Source organism: Rana temporaria, chromosome 9 (assembly GCF_905171775.1).
Source record: "Rana temporaria chromosome 9, aRanTem1.1, whole genome shotgun sequence".
NCBI lineage: Eukaryota > Metazoa > Chordata > Amphibia > Anura > Ranidae > Rana > Rana temporaria.
This window is the reverse complement of record NC_053497.1, coordinates 39,221,442-39,241,177: the sequence shown is the minus strand read 5'-3', so window position 1 is coordinate 39,241,177 and position 19,736 is coordinate 39,221,442. Positions and strand designations below refer to the sequence as shown.

The window sequence follows — 19,736 nt, the reverse complement described above, 5'->3', positions numbered from 1 at the left end:
TAAGCCTTTAAAATGGGGATTTTAGATTTTTTTAAGTTCGTGTCCCATAGCCTTTAATATGGATTGTGGTTTGGGTTTGAACTTTTTCCGTGTTTGGGAGTTCTGGTGCGAACCGAACTGGGGGGTTTTCGGCCCTACTCTAATCCTGATGTGCTGATGGCCTATCTCATTTCTTGAGGCCTGAAAACACCCGGGGGTAGATTCACATAGATTAGCGGATCTTTCGATCCGCGTAATCTATCTGATTTACGATCCGCCGGTGCAATTTTGCGAGGCTAGTGCAGTATTCAGAAAGCACTTACCTCCAAACTTGCGCCGGCGGATCGTAACTCCCCCGGCGGAATTCAAATTCCGCGGCTAGGGGGAGTGTACAATTTAAATCAGGCGCGTCCCCGTGCCAATTTAACTGCGCATGCGCCGCTGGTGAAATATCCTAGTGCGCATGCTCCAAATGACGTCGTTAGGACGTCATTGTTTTTGGCGTGAACGTAAATTGCGGCCATCCGTATTTGCGACCGACTTACGCAAACAACGTAAAAATTCAAAACTCGGCACGGGAACGACGGCCATACTTAACATTGGATACGCCACATATAGCAGGGGTAAGTATACGCCGGAAAAAGCCGAACGCAAACGACGGAAAAAAAAGCGACGGGCTGGCGTTCGTTTCTGAATCGGCGGAAATCGGAATTTGCATATTCGTCGCGTAAAAAAACCGAAGCGCCACCTAGAGGCCGGCGGGAGATTGCAGCCTTAGATCCGACAGTGTAAGTCACTTACACCTGTCGGATCTAAGGGAGATCTATGCGTAACCTGATTCTTATGAATCAGTCGCATAGATCCGACTGTCGGATCTCAGAGATACGACGGCGTATCAGGAGATGCGCCATTGTATCTCTTTGTGAATCTCCCCCCCGAACAGTACACATTTTCCCCTAGATGACTTTTTTTTTGTAAATTAGACCGTTCAAAGGCATTTAGTAAGAGGCATGGCAAGTTTTTTGTCATAATATTTTGGAAAATAAATAGATTTCTTCATTGTCTTTATTTATTCACTATCATCATTCCAGTCCAGCGTTATCATATAACTAGTGTGGCGGTGATCTGGGATACTGACTTTGTGATTGGTGATTTTTTAACCACTTTATCTCCAGAAGGTTTATGGCACTTTAACTGACAACTGTGTGATCGTGAGACGCTGTAGCCAAATACAATTGATTGCTTTTTTTCCCACAAATAGAGCTTTGTTTTGGGAATATTTGATCTCCTTATTTTTTGCGCTATAAACAAAAAAAGACAATTTAGAAAAAAAAAAAAAAATTTTTACTTTCTGCTATAAAACAAATAATAAAATCGAATCTCTTCATCGATTTAGGCCAATATGTATTCTGCTACATATTTGTGGTAAAAAATCCCAATAAGCGTATATTGATTGGTTTGCACAAAAGTCTTAGCATCTACAAACTCTGGGATATTTGTATGGAATTTTTGTTCTTTTTACTAGTAATGGCGGCGATCAGCGACTTATAGTAGGTCTGAGACATTGTGGCAGACAAATCGGACACTGAAGCCCCTTTCACACTTGTGCGACTTTTCTGCGACTTTGGACATCAGAGTTGTATGACAAGTCTTACCCCATGATTCCCAATGATAACCATTCATATCTGTGCAACTTCAAGTCGCACCGACTCCAAAGTAGTCCCTGTACCACTTTGGTCCCTAGACCTCAAGTTTACACAGGCATCCCCTGAAATTGTGTCAAAATCAAGTGACTTTCAAGTTGCTGCAGTGTGAAAGGGGCCTAAGTGACACTTTTTTTGGAGACCAGTGACACTAAAGAATCGTACACACGGCCGGTTTTTATCGGCAAGAAAACTGCTGGCAGAGCTTTTTGACGAGAAAACTGGTCGTGTGTATGTTTTCTCGTTGAGAAAACTGCCCGGGAATCTCGACGACAACCTGCTCTCTATTTTCAACGTTTTTTTCCCGATGAGATTCCCGACCGTGTGTATGAGGCCTAATACAGTGATCAGTGCTAAACAATTTGCACGGTCACTGTACTAATGACACTGGCAGGGAGGGGGTTAACATCAGGGGTGATCAATGGGTTAAATGTGTTCCCTGGGAGTGCTTGCTCATTGTGTGGGGGTGCTTTGACTGGGGGAAGCCAGAGATCTGTGTTCCTGCTTAGCAGAAACACAGGATCTCCATCTTCCCCTCTCACAGAATGGCGATCTGCCTTGTTTACATAGGAAAACCGCCGTTCTGCCTCTCTCTGGAACGTTTGCCGGTGGTTGTACCAGGATCATGGCTGCAGCTACAGGTATGTTATATTACAGCTGGCAATTCTCTTTCATGAAAAAGTTATTAAGTGGCTATACAGGCCAGGTGGTCTCCCCACTTCTGTTGCCACCTTTACCGACACTCCCATTCCACCAGGGAGCTGGTTCTAATGTGACCAGCTGCATACGACACTGTACACAAAGTTTAGAGAAACTTCCATTGTTCCTCCCCTCTGTGATGTCAGAAGCCAGGAGCGAAGAGGATTTTGTCACGTTTCAGTTTGTTTGTTTACAAACTGTTACTGGTTTTAAAGCATCTGATCAAACCATTCTCAAACTGTTCTGTTTCATCAGGTGTTTTGAAGGCCAGAAGAGAGATCTGGGGTTTAATAGACCCCAGATCTCTCCATAAAGGACCTGTCATGGCCCATGCTATTACAATGGATGTTGTTCATCCCTTGTGATAGCAATAAAGTTGATTAAAATTTAAAGGTACAGTGTAAAAAAAAATACATTTAAATTAAATAAATAATACAAAAAATAAATAAAAAATGTAAGTACCCCTGTGCCCACGTGCAAAGGCTAACGTACAAGCAGGTCCTGCATGCATTTGTAGATGGCAATCGCACCACACATGTGATGTATCACTAATCACATCACTATTACTCAGCTCCAGCAGTGCTGGTCCCTGACTGGTTTCACCAATGTCACTCAACAGGGTGTACTTATTGGAATGTTTAAGCCCAGGACCAGTCACCCTGGCACTTTCCCCTCTACCCTTCTTGACTGTCACCAATCTACTCTGCTTTGGTGCCTGCCTCTCATCTCCCCCTGCCTCTGTGCTTGCCCCTGCCGGCACCTGCCTGGTGCGATCTCAACTCTCCTTTGGTATAGAGAGTCTTTTCAATGTTGACAGTTGCTTCCCTAGATTCAGAACCTGGGCTTCCAGGGAAATAATGTGCTTACATTTTGCACAGCAGTATTCGCCCTCGATCGAATGATCAAGGAATGCATAAATGCCGCAAGATGTACACCGAGTCTCCTCTCCACACCTGCCGGGCATCGCACCTACTAATTTGATGGGGATTGGGGGTTATACCCTGTCCAAATAACTAACAACTACTGTAGCTTCCTGACATTAATACTCAACAATACAATACACAGGTTCTCAACAAGACAATACACAGGTACTCACAGCACACGTGCATTCACAGTCCATGTGCACTCACAGCACTCGTGTACTCACAGCACACGTGCACTCACAGTCCACGTGCACTCACAGCACTCGTGTACTCACAGCACACGTGCACTCACAGTCCATGTGCACTCACAGCACTTGTGTACTCACAGTCCACTTGCTCTCACAGTCCTCATGCACTCATAGTCCATGTGCACTCACAGCACTCGTGTACTCACAGTCCATTAGTTAATATCAGTTATATGACTAGTGACAGCAGGATCCCAAATACATGCCCCATGTATCTGACAGTCAGTGTTGTATAATCAAGACAATCTTTAAAATTAGGTATAACTGTTTCTGTGTAATCTTTACATGCACACAACTTCCCTAGTGAGGCCCCTTTGGCTCCAGGCCATAAATAAATTGTGAACAGCACCAATCCCTTGCACACTCCCTTGTTTTATGTCATACCCATTTTTTATGAGAAAGAGTTCCGGAGTCCAAAGCTCATAATACAAACAGGCAGGACAGGACAGGACTCAGACACTTGCACTAGTTACCATAAGCATGGCGCTGGGAGTGGGGACGACACTTCTGCTGGCTACTGGAGTCACTCTACTAATTTACCTTGTGTCATGGTGGAGAAGGATAAAGCACAGTAATCTCCCCCCAGGGCCCACACCTCTGCCTCTCCTGGGAAATGTAATACAGCTGAGTATCTCAGAAATGCCCAAAGCTTTTGTAAAGGTAGCACTTTTTTGTATGTTCATTATTACTGGTGATGAAAGGAATGATTAACAGCAGTCTTTTCACTTTATATTCTTTCATTCTGGGCACAACATATCCTATCCTGGCACACAGATAAGTGAGACCTATGGACCTGTGTATACCTGCTACCTGACCAACATGCCGGTGGTTGTTCTGGTTGGATATGATGCGGTGAAGGAGGCATTGGTGGATCACAGTGATGTGTTCAGCAACAGGGGAGAATTTGATATCCTCACTTTGTTATTTAAAAATTATGGTAAGTAAAGAATTATGATAAACATTTTTTTCTTTAAATATCTTGTGGTGCATGCTTCATAGAGGGTACCTCAGTGCTCATGCATTTTATGTAGTCTTTGATTGGGAAAGCTTGTGTAGGGCCAATGTGTGCCTATATTTAAAAAGGGAACAAAGTCTTTACTGACTAACTATAGACCTGTTAGTTTAATGTCTATATTTGGGAAGATACTGGAGAGTTTAAGAAAAGACCACACAGATGAGTTCTTGCTGGAAAAAATATTTTAAGCAACAGACAGTATGGATTCATGAAAGACCAAACAAATCTGATTTATTTTTATAAAGAGGTAAGTGAAACCTTGGATAGCAGCGGCGGTGCGTCCATAAAGGGTGCAGGAGCGCCACCCCCCTCTTCTGTCACTCTCTAAATACCATAGATAGATTCATGCATCCTCATTCATGCATCCAGCCCTGGATCAGCTACCCATCTACTATTTTCTTGTGCCTGCACCTCTTTGTCTCCACCCGTCTCTGTGCTGGCCCCTGCCGGCACCTACCGGGTATGTTACCGGCTCTCCTATAGTATGGAGGGTCTTCTCAGTGCTGACAGTTGCTTCCCCATATTCAGAACATGGGCTTCTAAAGAAACAATGTGCTTACAATTTGCACAGCAGTATTTACCCTCGATGACACATGAGTCACTTCTCCACACCCGCCGGGCATCGTACCTACTAATTTAATGAGGATTGGGGATTATACCCTGTCCAAATTACCTAATAACTAGCTTCCTGACACTAATACACAGGTACTCAACAAGACAATACACGCAGACCGACATGCACTCACAGACCAACATGCACTCACAGACCCATGAGTTAGGAACATTCAGTGCCTACCAAGGCCTACATATTAACCAACTACTCTGTTAGAGAATAGGTGAAAGAACTTCAAAGTGTTTGTTTTGTTTGTATGTAGAGTTGCACATTACTGGGACTGTGGTAGCGGGGGATTAAAGTTAGTGCTTTGACGGAATCCTTGCCACTCCTCTATACCTTTTGGCCTGTAGCCATAGACCCTGTACAGGGTTAAATTCTACAAATGGTATGTTTGACGTGTTCCAATTGCCTACTTCTTAATTGGCTTCACCACCAAGTTTATTGGCTGTGTTTTACCTGTTGCATGTTACAAACTCTTTATTGCTGAGCTCATTATCTTTAATCTGCCAGTAAAAAAATCGATCTGGTTTTCTTTACATGTGTGTGGGTCTTTAAGTTCTTGTTTATAAAAAGAAAATGTCAGAACCCAGAGTGACAGAGGTGTCAGAGGACTTGCAAGGTCAAGGCAACCAGTGCCCGGGGTTGGTTCTACATTGATTTTTGTTAACAATTCAGAAAATGAATACAGCCTTAATACTGTAAAATAATAAAACAATTATAATTGTAAAATTTCATATGTAGGGCCACCCCTGAAAGAGACACTTGAGAACGTTAGGTTCTTTGCTCTGCCTCTCGACTCCATGAACAGTCTCAGCCCCTCTGGCACACCCGGTAAATACATTTTACTGTAGACCCAATAATAGATGGACACAAGCTGTAGTGAACCAAAAAGTATTTTTACTGAAAGACTTTTTTTTATCATAAAGCAAACATACTAATAATATAATCAAGTTAGTTAAATATAACCAACTCTTTTATTGAGCAGTATATCACAAATACACATGCAAATTACAAATATCACAGTTTCAACCAACTTAGCTGGCTCAGGGGTGATCTATCTGCTCAGGTATGAAGGGAAATAGGGATGACTTGTTGTAGGTCAGTCTATTTCCCTAAACCCTACAATCACGGCCCCTGAATGTGTATACAGTATCACACAAAAGTGAGTACACCCCTCACATTTTTTTAAATATTTATATCTTTTCATGTGACAACATTGAAGAAATTACACTTTGCTACACTGTAATGTAGTGATTCTACAGCTTGTATAACAGTGTAAATTTGCTGTTGCCTCAAAATAACTCAACACACAGCCATTAATGTCTGAACCGCTGGCAACAAAAATGAGTACACCCTTAAGTGAAAATGTCCAAATTGGACCCAATTAGCCATTTTCCCTCCCCAGTGTCAAGTGACTTGTTAGTGTTACAAGGTCTCAGGTGTGAATGGGCAGCAGGTGTGTTAAATTTGGTGTTATCACTCTCACTCTCTCATACTGGTCACTGGAAGTTCAGCATGGCACCTCATGGCAAAGAACTCTCTGAGGATCTGAAAAAAAGAATTGTTGCTCTACGTAAAGATGGCCTAGGCTATAGGAAGATTATATGGTTAAAAAAAAAAACTCACGCCTTGGTATTATGTATCAATAAAATTGGGCTGCTGCTGTCCAATATTATCACACTAGTAGGGCAAATTTAAAACTGAATAGCAAATGGACTGCACCTGCCCCTCCTATATACTGATTGCTCTTTTGGCAATACTGGTATTATACTTTTAAATCTATAACCTTTGATGAATAAATAAAAACACAGTAAATTTACATTGCTCGCTTTTGTGCATGCTTATATGTACCAATTATATTTACATTGTATTATTAAAGTGCAAAGATAAAGTGCATTCATAAATAGAGGGACAAAGGTAAAGTGCATAAAGTGTTAAAAGTGCAATATAGACCTTATTAGTGCAATGTCAATACTTCCACCAGCTAGAGTGGTGTAAAAACCCAAACTCACCAGATGTGCGGGACTCCTTTGCCTTATAGCAAAAATAGTGTTCTGTGCTTTTAAGTCATTTACTGGGGACCAAACCCAATACGATGTTCCCTGGTGCCCTCCATTGACTCTTCTGTGATGGATTCCTTCCGTTATGGAAGGAATCAGTGCTTCGGGTTTGCAATGGATCAAAGAGTGAGCCTGTCCACAGACTCCATTGATAGGCTCACATTTATAAAAAAAATAATCAGTCCTTGATCAGCAGCTATCAAGCACCTGATGCTGATATAACTGATTGAATTTGCTATAGATCTAGGATCCCTTAATGGCTGCCTATGCTGCCTATCCTTTTCCTCCTGAATCTTGATGATGCTAGCTTCCAACAATATTTTTGGTTTAGGGCACCACCAACACCCAAGACCCAATTTTTTTGCCCCTGTAATTTTTGAAATAATATTTAACAGCAGGGCCCTATCCTGCGCCCCAACAAGAGTAACATCATATCATCATATGCAGCCTCACTGTGCCCATCAATTGCAGCCTCAGTGTGCCCATCAAATGTGGCCTGTAGGGGGTGGGTGGTATTAATATATACAGGAAGGAAGGGGGTGTATATAGCTGTATACAGGATAGATTATGTATATCTGCAGTCAGTGATGATGGAGGAAGATCTGTATATACAGGAAGGAAGGTGGGTATATACAGCTACCTGTATATAGAGACCTTCCTCCATCATCACTGACTGCAGATATACATCATCTATCATCTATTCTGTATACAGCTATATATACACAGGACAGGTGATGTATATCTGCAGTCAGTGATGATGGAGGAATGCAGGAAGGAAGTTGGGTGCATATAGCTGTATACAGGACAGGACAGATGATATGATCTTTCCTATATCTGGCATCCATCTTCACTGATCATACCTGTATGCACTCAGCTGCCCCCTCATCTGTTAATATGTCAGGCCCCCCCACACACATCTGTAAACACACCGATCTACCCCCCCCCCTACACAAACAGCCTCCTCCCTTAACTCACAGCCCCCATTTGTAAGGTGATCTTTCTTCTCCCAAGTCCTGTTTCCACATGTCCCTGTGAAAATACAACAGGCAGCAAAGCAAACACAAGGGGTACACATACAGGAAGCAGCCAGAAGTGGCAGTAAAGAACTCTGTAAGCTCAATGACACAGATCTCAACACAGAGAGCCAGCACAGCTACAGATGCGGCCCCTTGCTGATTCCAGGGGGGTCACTTGTCCCCCCCCTTACCCCTACCTGCGGACACCCATGGTTACAGTGTTCTGGCACCACCAACACCCAAGGTCCAATTTTTCGACACCTGTTGACTGAGTCATATTATTACATTTTTTTAAATAATATTTAACAGCAGGGCCCTTCCTGCACCCGTTAATATCCCATAGACTTTAACGGTGTTTGTATACATTTTTGGTTTGTTCGCATGTTCTAGTGAGAACCAAAACTTGCAGCTTCTTCGAGCAGTGGGACATATAGGGGTTTACTAAAGGCATATAGACTATGCACTTTGCAAGTGCAGTTGCTCCAGAGCTTAGTAAATGAGGTAAAGCTTCACTTTGCAAAAATTACCCAATCACATGCAAGGAAAATTAAAAAAAATATGCATTTTTGCTTGCACATGATGGAAGTCAGCAGAACTTCTGCTCATTTACTAATCTTAGGAGCAACTGCACTTTGCAAGATGCAAAGTCTGTTTGTCTTTAGTAAATCAACCCCATCCACTTTGGTTAGCTGCATTTTTTTAAGCTGCGGGAAATAAAAGGGTGATTGGGTTGTAATAAATAACCACAAATATTCAATCTACCTGTAAATCCAGAATCTGGGCACCATTAATATGTTCTAATTAATATATTTTAAAAAGGGGCCACTTGTCTAGTCTCAGGAGCTGCATCTATAAAATTCACTCAGCCAGATTTCATCAATTTTTGTCCAGTGCAATGTGTAGACAACACTCTCCTGCATTGTTCTAGGGATTGTCATGGTTAATGGAGAAAGATGGAAGACGATGAGACGCTTTGCTTTGATGACCTTGAGAAATTTTGGAATGGGGAAAAGAAGTATTGAGGAAAGGATTCAGGAAGAAGCTCAAAACCTGAGAGAGCAATTCATGAAAGAGAAAGGTAGGTGGCAGAAATTATGTCAATTTGAAATTATTCCCAGCTGTCATTCTTCAGATGCATGGTAGAAAAAAAAGGAAATCAATTGGTTTCCTTTCCTTTCTTTGTACCTTAAGACATACATTGCCCATTTCCCACAACTCACTGGCTTCCTGGACATGCCAAGTAGGTATCAATTCCTCACCCTTCATCCCTCTGCAGCTCAGAAAGGCCACATCTGATGAGACAGAGGTAGCTGGGTAAATGATCTGCAGCCAGGTGAGAGGCCTTCCACAGTCAGAACTGGTGTGTGAGTAGGCTAGGTCAGAACTTAATAACACCCAGCATCTCGAGGAGACCCGTTCCTGATTTTTACCAGAGTACTCCAGTTACAGTGGGGCCATCGCTCTTTGGTCTTGGATCCCTCCAACTGTTCACCTGTGCTGCCAGAGCTCCCTGGACTTCACTGTGAGGGATGCTGTTTATGAGGATAATCACAAGTAGCCATTCTCCGCTATTTTACTGAAGTGGTGATTCTCAGCTTGCTTTCTGTTGTAAAAGAGTCTTATAGAGACTATGCCATGCAGTGATTGATTCACAGAGGCATGACTGGTGAAGAGTCCATGTTTATGTTTGTCCAGCTGTCATTATTATGCAGTGTATGTATGTTCCTGAACCTATACCTCCCAACTTTTTGAGATGGGAATGAGCGACACCTATCAGGAAAAGTATGCAGGTATTAGGCACACACCCTTGCCACGCCCCCTTAAAGGAGAATTGTACAAAAAAAACAAGATTGGTTAAACCCACAAGTGCTTTTTTTACCACTACTATTCCTTTATATTGGCTTTTTGAATTTACAAATGCAGCAATTTAGAAATCAGATGAAAGGTTTAGCACTGGGAAACACTTTTTGATAGATAAAAGTGCATTTTATATAAATCTACATAGATCAGATAAAAATGAGGGACAAATGAGGAGGAATGAGGGACAGAGGGACATTGCTCCAAATTTGTGACAGTCCCTCGAAATCAGGGACAGTTGGGAGCTATGCTGAAGCTCATTTGCAATATTGCTTCTGACTAGGGATGGGCGAATGGTTCGGCCCGAGCATGAGTTTGGGCGAACATTGGCTGTTTGCCTGTTCACTGAACAACTAAATTATCAGGGCGTTTGACAGTTTGTTTGGCCTGCTGAATGACCACAATGCATAGCGCCACCACACAATGCATTGAAAGCCCTGATTGGCTAAAGCAATGAAAGTTTTTGCTCTAACAGGGCACAGAGCACTATCGGAGCCATGATTGGACACTGTCATGCGACCATTCATCTTTACATTAGTGTGAATGTAGGGATATTTCAGTCAGTGTGACTGTTTAACACAGTGTATTTTATTTTGTTACTGTGAGTTTAACACTGTATATTTCAGTGCATTACTGCAAGTTTATAGCTGTATATATTTGAGTGCGTTAGTGCATGCTTAACGCAGTATATTTTAGTGTGTTACTGCAAGTTTAACACTGTACAGTTCAGTGCCTTACTGCAAGTTTAACGCTGTATATATTTGAGTGCGTTAGTGCACACTTAACGCAGTATATTTTAGTGTGTTACTGCAAGTTTAACACTGTACAGTTCAGTGCCTTACTGCAAGTTTAACGCCTTATATTTCAGTGCATTATCTTCTGTTTAACGTAGTACAGTTCAGTGTGTTACTGCAAATTTAATGCTGTATATTTCAGTGCGTTTTCTTCCGTTTAATGCAGTACAGTTTAGTGCATTATGGGGGGTATCAGTGATTACTTCATATAGTGCTGCATCCTAAACTAGAAACAAGAAACACATTTCCCCTTGGAATTGGACATTAGGGGCACTTAAACTCATATAACAATCGTGAAGTAGAGTAGAAAAATAATTTATTAATAACACATTATTAAAAATAGTATATAGCAATAAGTAACTAAGAGTGCACCAATATAAAGGTTGAATGAAGGATGGATGGCCGCACTCCAAAAACCGTACAGGTTGTCTTTTATTAAATGAACAGCAAAAGCATTACCAGATCACAGCAACAGAAACAGGGGACAGCCGAAGTTTCGCACAAAATCAGTGCTTATTCATGGCTTAAGAGTGCACCAACTGTAAAATGATTGACAATACAGAAGAGATATCCTTCAACCAACACGTTTCAGAGTCTGTTTTATCTCCTTCCTCAGGGTTGGGGAAGATTTCAATTCTCAATCTCTATATTGCAAATGCAGAAATCAATAATGGTTCATATAAATACATACTGTTCAAAAATACTTAATTCCGCATCTACAGTTTCCTTTAAACCCTGCCCCAAAGAATTGCTGCTTCTTTCCATCTCCACCAAGTGTCAGGCATTTTATATTGTAGATTTGAATAAAAACAAAGTTCCAGATTCACAAAGAGATACGACGGTGTATCTCCTGATACACAGTCGTTTCTCTGAGTTTCGTCGGTCGTATCTATGCGACTGATTCATAGTAACTGTGTTACACCGTCGGATCTTAGGCTGCAATTCCAGGCCGGCCGCTAGGTGGCGTTTCGGTTTATTTACGCAACGATTATGCAAATGAGGAGATACGCCGATTCCGAAACGAACGACCGCCCGGCGCTTTTTTGTTACGTCGTTTGCGTTCATCTTTTTTCGGCGTATAGTTACTCCTGCTTCTATGAGGCGCAGCCAATGTTAAGTATGGCCGTCGTTCCCGCGTCAAATTTTGAAATGTTATGTCGTTTGCGTACGTCGATTCACAAAAGCGCTGGACGCAAGTTACGCTCACGCCGAAACCAATGACGTCCTAGCGACGTCATTGGGAGCAATGCACGCCGGGAAAATTCGCGGACGGCGCATGCGCAGTTAAATCGGCGTGGGGACGCACCTGATTTAAATACTACACTCCCCCTAGCCGCGGAATTTGAATTCCGCCGGGGGATTTAAGATAAGATTTTCATGCTGGATAATTTTGCATAACCTCTCGTGATCAGCTCCCAAAAGCTGTGTACCAATGATCAGATTATCGTATGATCGATTTGAAAGCAGTATTTTTTTGTCTGATTTTTACTCTCTATTTGATCATTTGGAAGATTATCAGTTCTTTTAACTGCTTCCCACCCAGCCTATAGTAAAATGACATCCTCCCCAAAACAGGCCGCAGATATATGTCACCCAATGCTGCCAGCTACAGGTACCATGTGTGACAGAACCCACTATCACTGTGTGTTTTGGAAGAGACTGTGGGCTAGACTGTTACCCACAGATTATGGCCCAGAAGAGACTGGAGACAAGCTGGCTTTGAGATAATGTAATGTAATGCTACCGTACATCCCTTCTACCCCATCCCCCCCCCCCCTCTTGTTCCTGTGTCTAATTGTGTTGGTTCATGGCACATAGACAATGGTCTGGACTGGAGACACCTCTCCGCGGGGGATGTGTATTGAGAGGCTGCCTGCTTACCATAATCTCATTATGTTTAACTGTAGTCTGTTTCAATGTACAAGTGTTCTGTTCCCATTGGTTCTTTCTTGTCCCCTACCCCCTCCCCTCTATGACAAGGCTAAGGGGAGTGTCCCTAACCATATGTAAAAGTGTATGTTTTGTATTTAATAAACAGTTTATGCTCTGCATGTTTAACCCTCAACACCTGTGTGGATTGTCTCATGATTGAGGGGTTAAGGGCTGGTTATGGCGAATCTTCAGGCTGCAGGTGCATTTGGAGGACAGGAGACACAGGTCTGGCGGATGTGCCCACCTGGGGTATCCGAGATCCGTCACACCATGTGATTGGGGTGACCAATCACAGCAGATCACATGACAATTGTACACATTGAAAGACTTCCATTCATGCCATTTATTGGGTACTTTGTGTCGATCTCTGTGGTTGGTCACGTGATACAGACAAGGCCAATCACAGCCCATCTGTACCAATTACAGCTAATCACAATAGTAAACATTGAACTAATTGATTTATTTCAGAAAAATGTGTTTGTTCATAACAGTGCTATTCACTGTTAGCAATCACAGTATGTAAAAAAAAAAGTAATAATAAAAAATGATATATATTTTTTTACATGTCAGTCAGCGTTCCTTATCACCTCCATTATGGGTATATGATAACTCTGGACTGCACTTGTGACAGCATGAAAAATTATGTGAAAAAATACAAATAAAATTTTTCCAAAAAAGTGTGACAAAAATTAACAACTTTTAAAAAACTTGCCATGCTTCTTACTAATAACCTTGGGCTGTCTAATTAAAAAAAAATGGTCATTTGGGGAATATGTTTTACTCTCCTGACATTTTGGGCCTCAAGAAATGAGACAGGCCATCAGTGCATCAGGATTGATTGACTTTCAGATGCAGTATATACCATACTCTCTAACTTTCCTACAGGCTAAATAATAAACATTGATTTGGATTATTTTCACCAAAGAAATGTAGCAGTATGCATTTTGACCTAAATTCATGAAGAATGATTATTTATTTGCAAAATTTTATAACAAAAACAAAGAAAATGCGTTTTATTTTTCTAAATTTTCAGGCTTTTTTTGTTTATTTAGCAAAATATAAAAACCCAGTAGTGATTAAATACCACCAAAAGAAAGTTCTATTTGTGTGAAAAAAATGATAAAAAATTCATACAGGTACAGTGTTGCATGACCGCGCAATTGTCATTCAATGTATGACAACACTGAAAACTGGCCTGGGCAGGAAAGGGGTGAAAGTGCCCAGTATTGAAGTAGTTAAATACATTCTGTGAATGTTGTATGAGTTGACGTCTTTCTGCATATGATCCAGATTTGCCTTGTTACTAGATTTAAACTAAAAACAAAGATGGGTCCTCTTGCTGCCTGGTAAAGCTGAGTACTCAGGAATTTTGTAAAGTTTTGCGCACTTGCTTTCATCTTCTTCAACTCAAGTTTATATGGCGGTATATCCCTTTAAAGAATGACTAGCTTTTTCTCTTTCACAACAGACGCTCCATTTGACCCAACATATCTGCTGGGATTAGCTGTCTCCAATGTCATCTGCTCTGTTGTGTTCGGAAAGAGATATGACTATGAGGACAAGAAGTTTATGACCCTTCTGGAATATATCAGAGAGGTCTTCAGTGGTATAAACTCCAGATCTGGTCAGGTGAATATATAGAGGCAAAGCAGGAGGACAATCTTGGACATCTGCAATGTGTTTTCCATTGAAGTGCATTTTATAAACCCATGATACTTGTTTTAATGTCTAAAGTCTACTGAGAAAAGTAAAGTAATTGTCACCTGATCCATATTATTTTGGTTTAGAATCCATCTTCGCATCTATGGGTAGCAGCAGAAACTGCAGGGTGACCATGGTTGGAAGAACTAGCAACTGGGTGTGCTTGATTTTTTGAGATGAAACCAGTGTTAGAAGTGACTGTACATTAACACTCCATAGACATCATTTATAAATGGAAAAAAAGAGCTTTCCCCCCACACACACCCAAGCACCTTGTCCCATGTTGATAGGGACAAGGGCCTCTTCCCCACACCCTTGGGCGGTGGTTGTGGGGGTCTGCAGGCAGGGGGCTTATTGGAATCTGGAAGCCCTCTTTAACAAAGGGCCCCCAGATCCTGCCCCCCTATGTAAATGAGTATGGGGTACAAAATACCTCTACCCATTCACCAAAAAAGTGTAAAAAGTAAGTAAAGACAGAACACAAGTTTTTGACAAGTCCTTTATTCAAAAATGTAAAAAATAAAATGCCCCCCCCCCCTGGTGTAGATCCATTGTCATGGAGAAAGCGGGATCTGGGGGCCCACTTTTTAAAGGGGGCTTCCATATTCCGATAAGCCACCTACCCGCAGACCCCCACAACCACCGGCCAGGGTTGTGGGGAAGAGGCCCTTGTCCCCAACAACACAACAGGGGGACAAGGTGCTTTGGGGTGGAGGGGCAGGAACCCCCTGCCCCAAAGTGTCTCCCGATGTTGAGGTCATGTGGCCTGGTATGGTTGGGGGGGTTTAATCACCCCCCCTTTCCTGGCCTGCTGGCTGCATGCTCGGAAAAGAGACTGGTATGGATTTTAGGGGGGACCCAACACCTTTCTTTTTAAAAAAATTGGCGTAGGGGTTCCCCTCAAAATCCATACAATTTTTTTCACTTTTTTTGTGGCAATGTTTTTTTTACATAGACAAATGACTGGTGCACAAATAAAAACATGAATACACAAATAGATACTGGTCCATATAACACTGTGCTCAGTGATACCATACGTATTATACAGTTAGATGTGATAATAAACATCCAAAAGTAAATAAATAATTTTTTATATTTATAAATTATTTATTTATTTTCCTTTGAATGTTTATTATCACTAACATCTCACTGTATAATGTGTATGGTATCACTGAGCACAGTGTTATACGGAACAGTACACGGTATCTACAGTATTTGTGTATTCACGTTTAAATTTTTTGAACAGCGCACCATTATTTTTTCTATATAATCACTTTGAGTGGTAGGTGGTTTACCATTGACAGTGGTGCAGCGGTTCCTTTGATTGCACAATTTTATTTTCTATCTTATATAGCAGCGCATAAGTAATCATGCACCACATTCAACTGTCAGTGGGGAACCCAGCTGACAGCTAATGAGTCATCCGTTGTTAAGAACGTGGAGACCGGCTTCCCAGCCCGCTGCTTAACAACTAGCTAATGATAAAGACACTGGTGGCCACCAACTCCAAAAATTTGCATCTGAACCACATTTAAATTGTAGCTAAACCACTGAATAGCTGCTTTGGAAATTCACAGTGAAAACCGAGGGAAAATTTGCAAAGAACGTGTGAATCAAGCCTGAGAAAGAGGTTTTTAGTGGCCTTGAATCATCACAGATTTCAGTTGGTGACATTAAAATATCCTGTCTGTTTACTTAAACATGGTGTGCTGGTGATATCTTGGATTCATACCAAACACTTGTCCTAAAACTGGCCAAAAATCTATCAACCTTCCTCAATAGAATCTAATAAATCATCCAATCCAATGTATCCAATGACATGACACCCTACAGAGAAAGTGCCAACATTGTGATTTTATTTATCTTGTTAAAATAATTCAGAGCAGGTGGATTTATTAACATTCTAAATTAAAACCACATTTTTGTTTTAGATTGTGGGCATGTTCCCAAAATTGGCCAGCAAACTTCCTGGACCCCATCAGAAAATGTTTATGAATTTTGAAAAGCTGAGGGCATTTATAAGGGAGACAGTGAAGTCCCACCGAGAGGTTCTGGATGAGAACAATCCACAGGACTTCATAGACTGTTTCCTCATAAAGATGGAAGAGGTGAGTCTAGGAATTGACTGAAACTGGTGATGGAATGATCGGGAAACATTTGTCTTTTATGTTGGGTCTAGAGAAAAATTGGAACTAGTAATATTTTAGGTAGTAAAAATACTTTTAGCAGATAACCTATAGAATATTTTCAGATGGCAGACAAACTGTGCATGGAAATAGAATTTTTTAAATACGTTGATGGGATCTGTTGATCTTTTAACTAATTAAAGATCTACAGATATAGTATTCAGCAAGGTTGCTGACTTCCTGCCGAAAGCAAGCCATAGATGATGTGATTTTCTTTCCTGCAACCTTGGGTTTGCAGAAAAGAAAATCGCTTGATTCCCCCATCAACACAGTCAGTGTTGGTGGAGGAATTGCTCCCACAGAGCTATTGTGTTCTGCCAGCGGCAAGCCTTCCTGGCCAGCACAGCATGACGACTACTGCTGGTGGCTATATCCGCCTGCAGTAATCACATTCAAAAAATCCAACAGTATGGAAGTCAATAAATGTCTGGACGAAATTCGATCCATCTATGGCCGGCTTAAGGCTCACATCTATGCTTGTGCGGTTGCTGTGTTTTTGCTGCATTTTTTTTTGTGGCATGTTTTTTATGTGTGTTTTTTTATATGCATTTTTTGTTTTGGCCAATGGCAAGCTATGCATTGCTGTTGTTAGGAGCACGTATCTGTTGTCATGCAGGAAAATACATGACTAAGGCATACCAAATATCATAAATTACCTGCCTCATTAGACCACTATGACCCTGTGAAACCCACCTGCCCCTTATAACTAAATAATAAGACGACACACTTTTGGAGTTAAAATTAGCCGTAGCGGCCATTTATTAACAATACACAACATATAAACATTTCTTTGAACAGAAATATAACAACGATAATGACCAAGGTTGCCGATCTTTGGAAGCACTACTTAACCAACTACAAATTTGTGTCTGCGGAACCACTTAAAGGTCCTCAGAACCACTTAAAGGTCCTTGGAAGCACTAATGAACCAATCACAAATTTGTGTCTGCAGAACCACTTAAAGGTCCTCAGCTGAAGTACACCATGTCGAGGACAATCCCAAGTTTCTGCAGACACCTTCATTTCCACAATTTCCCGGTAAACCCACTGTTAACTGAGATTACACCGAGGACGCCATACCATACAAGGGTCCTTACTCTGATGTTGCACAAAAAATGTGGACGCCTCCAAAGACCCCAATCGCCATGCCATTACAACCACCTACAAGTCTATTGTCCACAGGGTGGGAGGGTGGGAAGTTTTTTTTTATAGTACGTTGCCTCTAAGGCCTTGTACTCACGACCGGATCTGTGCGCTGGAAACTGTCTGCCCGACAGTTTCCGGCGTACAAGGCTGATTTGTGTTTTGTTCCGCTGGCGTGTACACACCAGCGGACCAAATTCCCGTCGTACCGGAACGCGTGCACGTAAACTACGTACGACGTCACTATAAAGGGGAAGACCAAAGTTAATGGCGCCGCCCTCTGTTCCTCTTTTGCTAGTTACGTGTTTGCTCGTGTTAGTGAAGGTTTGGTTAGAGCTGATTCGCGCTTCTCGGTCTCCAGGCTTTGACAGCGTGTATTCACGGGTTCAGTGCGTGTGCTTGCGGTAACGTAGTTGTCATTCGGCTATAGGCAAGCAGGTTGTTTCTGCTTTAGCAGTTGCATCCTGTGCGCTCGTATCTGTTTGTCACGCGTTTGTCGCAGGTAGTGCTGGATTTGCGAGTGCTTTCTGTTTCAGTGTGTTCTTGACTGACCAGCCGGCCGGTTTGAAGCCATGATGGAGCAGCAGCGTCAATTTTCGCGAGTTGGTGCTGTTTTTGGGATGGCTGCTGGATATGTTCATTTGTCCAGTACTTTGGCCAGAAACAGGGGGCGGAGGCGTTTCTGGACCAAGAATTGGTTGCGCCAGCGTGACCAGTTCTCACATATGCCTCTGCTTAGGGAACTCCAGGAGAATAATCCTAATGACTTTAGGAATTTTCTCCGCATGACGGACCCCGTATTCAACCGTCTGCTGGATCTTCTGTCCCCCTATATCACGAGGCAGGACACTGTGATGCGCCAAGCCATCACGGCCGAGCAGAGGCTTATTGCCACGTTGCGGTACCTGGCGACTGGGAGGAGCCTGCAGGACCTCAAGTTCTCGACAGGCATCTCTCCGCAGGCGCTTGGGGTCATCATACCGGACACGTGTGCTGCCATCATCAAAGTTATGCATGAGGAGTATATTAAGGTAAGTTTCCTGGCTCTAATAATGTGGCCAACTAACTTTATTTTTATTTTCCCAGATATGCTGTGTGTTTAACTAACGTTACCTTTTCTCCCTATGCATGTTGATATCAGCTTTACATGTTTTATTCTTGGCCTACCTGCATATTTGTCCCTTACCCAATATTAACCTGTCCAGCATGCTATCCTAGGGACAAACCCACCTTGCCATTTTTTCAAACAGGACTTTTTGGTTTTTGTGTCCCCCCCCCCCCCCTTCAAACTTTTATTGTCCCCATCAGAGGGCTGTGGAGTCTCTTAATGAAGTGGCCCTATATATTTCATTTCCCAAATTCTCCATGCACATTTTTCTAATGCAATTTTAATACTGTGAACTGTCACAAGGATGCTTGTAGGATGTATTTGTTACAAAGTACTAAATCTCTTTTTTTGTTTGTCCCCACAGCTACCCTCCACACCACAGGAATGGCAGTCTGTGGCTTCCCAATTTGCCCAGCGGTGTGATTTTCCAAACTGCGGTGGAGCAATAGATGGGAAACACGTCCGCATTGTGCCCCCACCCCGCTCGGGGTCCTACTATTATAATTACAAGGGTTATCATAGTATTGTGTTGATGGCGGTGGTGTCGGCACAGTATGAGTTTCTATATGTGGACGTGGGGAAGAACGGCCGGATGTCTGATGGGGGAGTGTTCGCACGGACTGATTTCTATGATCGTCTCCAAGCTGGTGGTCTGGCATTGCCACCAGATGAAGATAATGTGGAAGGACTTCCGTTTGTGTTCCTAGCGGACGAGGCTTTCGGGCTTGGTCCTCACCTCATGCGGCCTTTTCCCCAGAG

At 42.3% G+C, this 19,736-nt stretch overlaps 1 protein-coding gene across 1 annotated transcript in view; it reads left to right on the top strand.

Annotated features, from left to right (window-relative positions):
• The first annotated feature begins 3,978 nt into the window (after positions 1-3,978).
• Positions 3,979-19,736, top strand: part of LOC120913362 (cytochrome P450 2C8-like) — a 39,366-nt gene continuing 23,608 nt past the window's right edge. Inside the window, exons 1-5 of the mRNA XM_040323242.1 lie at positions 3,979-4,209; positions 4,324-4,486; positions 9,185-9,334; positions 14,308-14,468; positions 16,472-16,648. Coding sequence (XP_040179176.1) covers positions 4,030-4,209; positions 4,324-4,486; positions 9,185-9,334; positions 14,308-14,468; positions 16,472-16,648 — 831 coding nt within the window. The 5' untranslated portion in view covers positions 3,979-4,029. The remainder of the gene's footprint in view (positions 4,210-4,323; positions 4,487-9,184; positions 9,335-14,307; positions 14,469-16,471; positions 16,649-19,736) is intronic.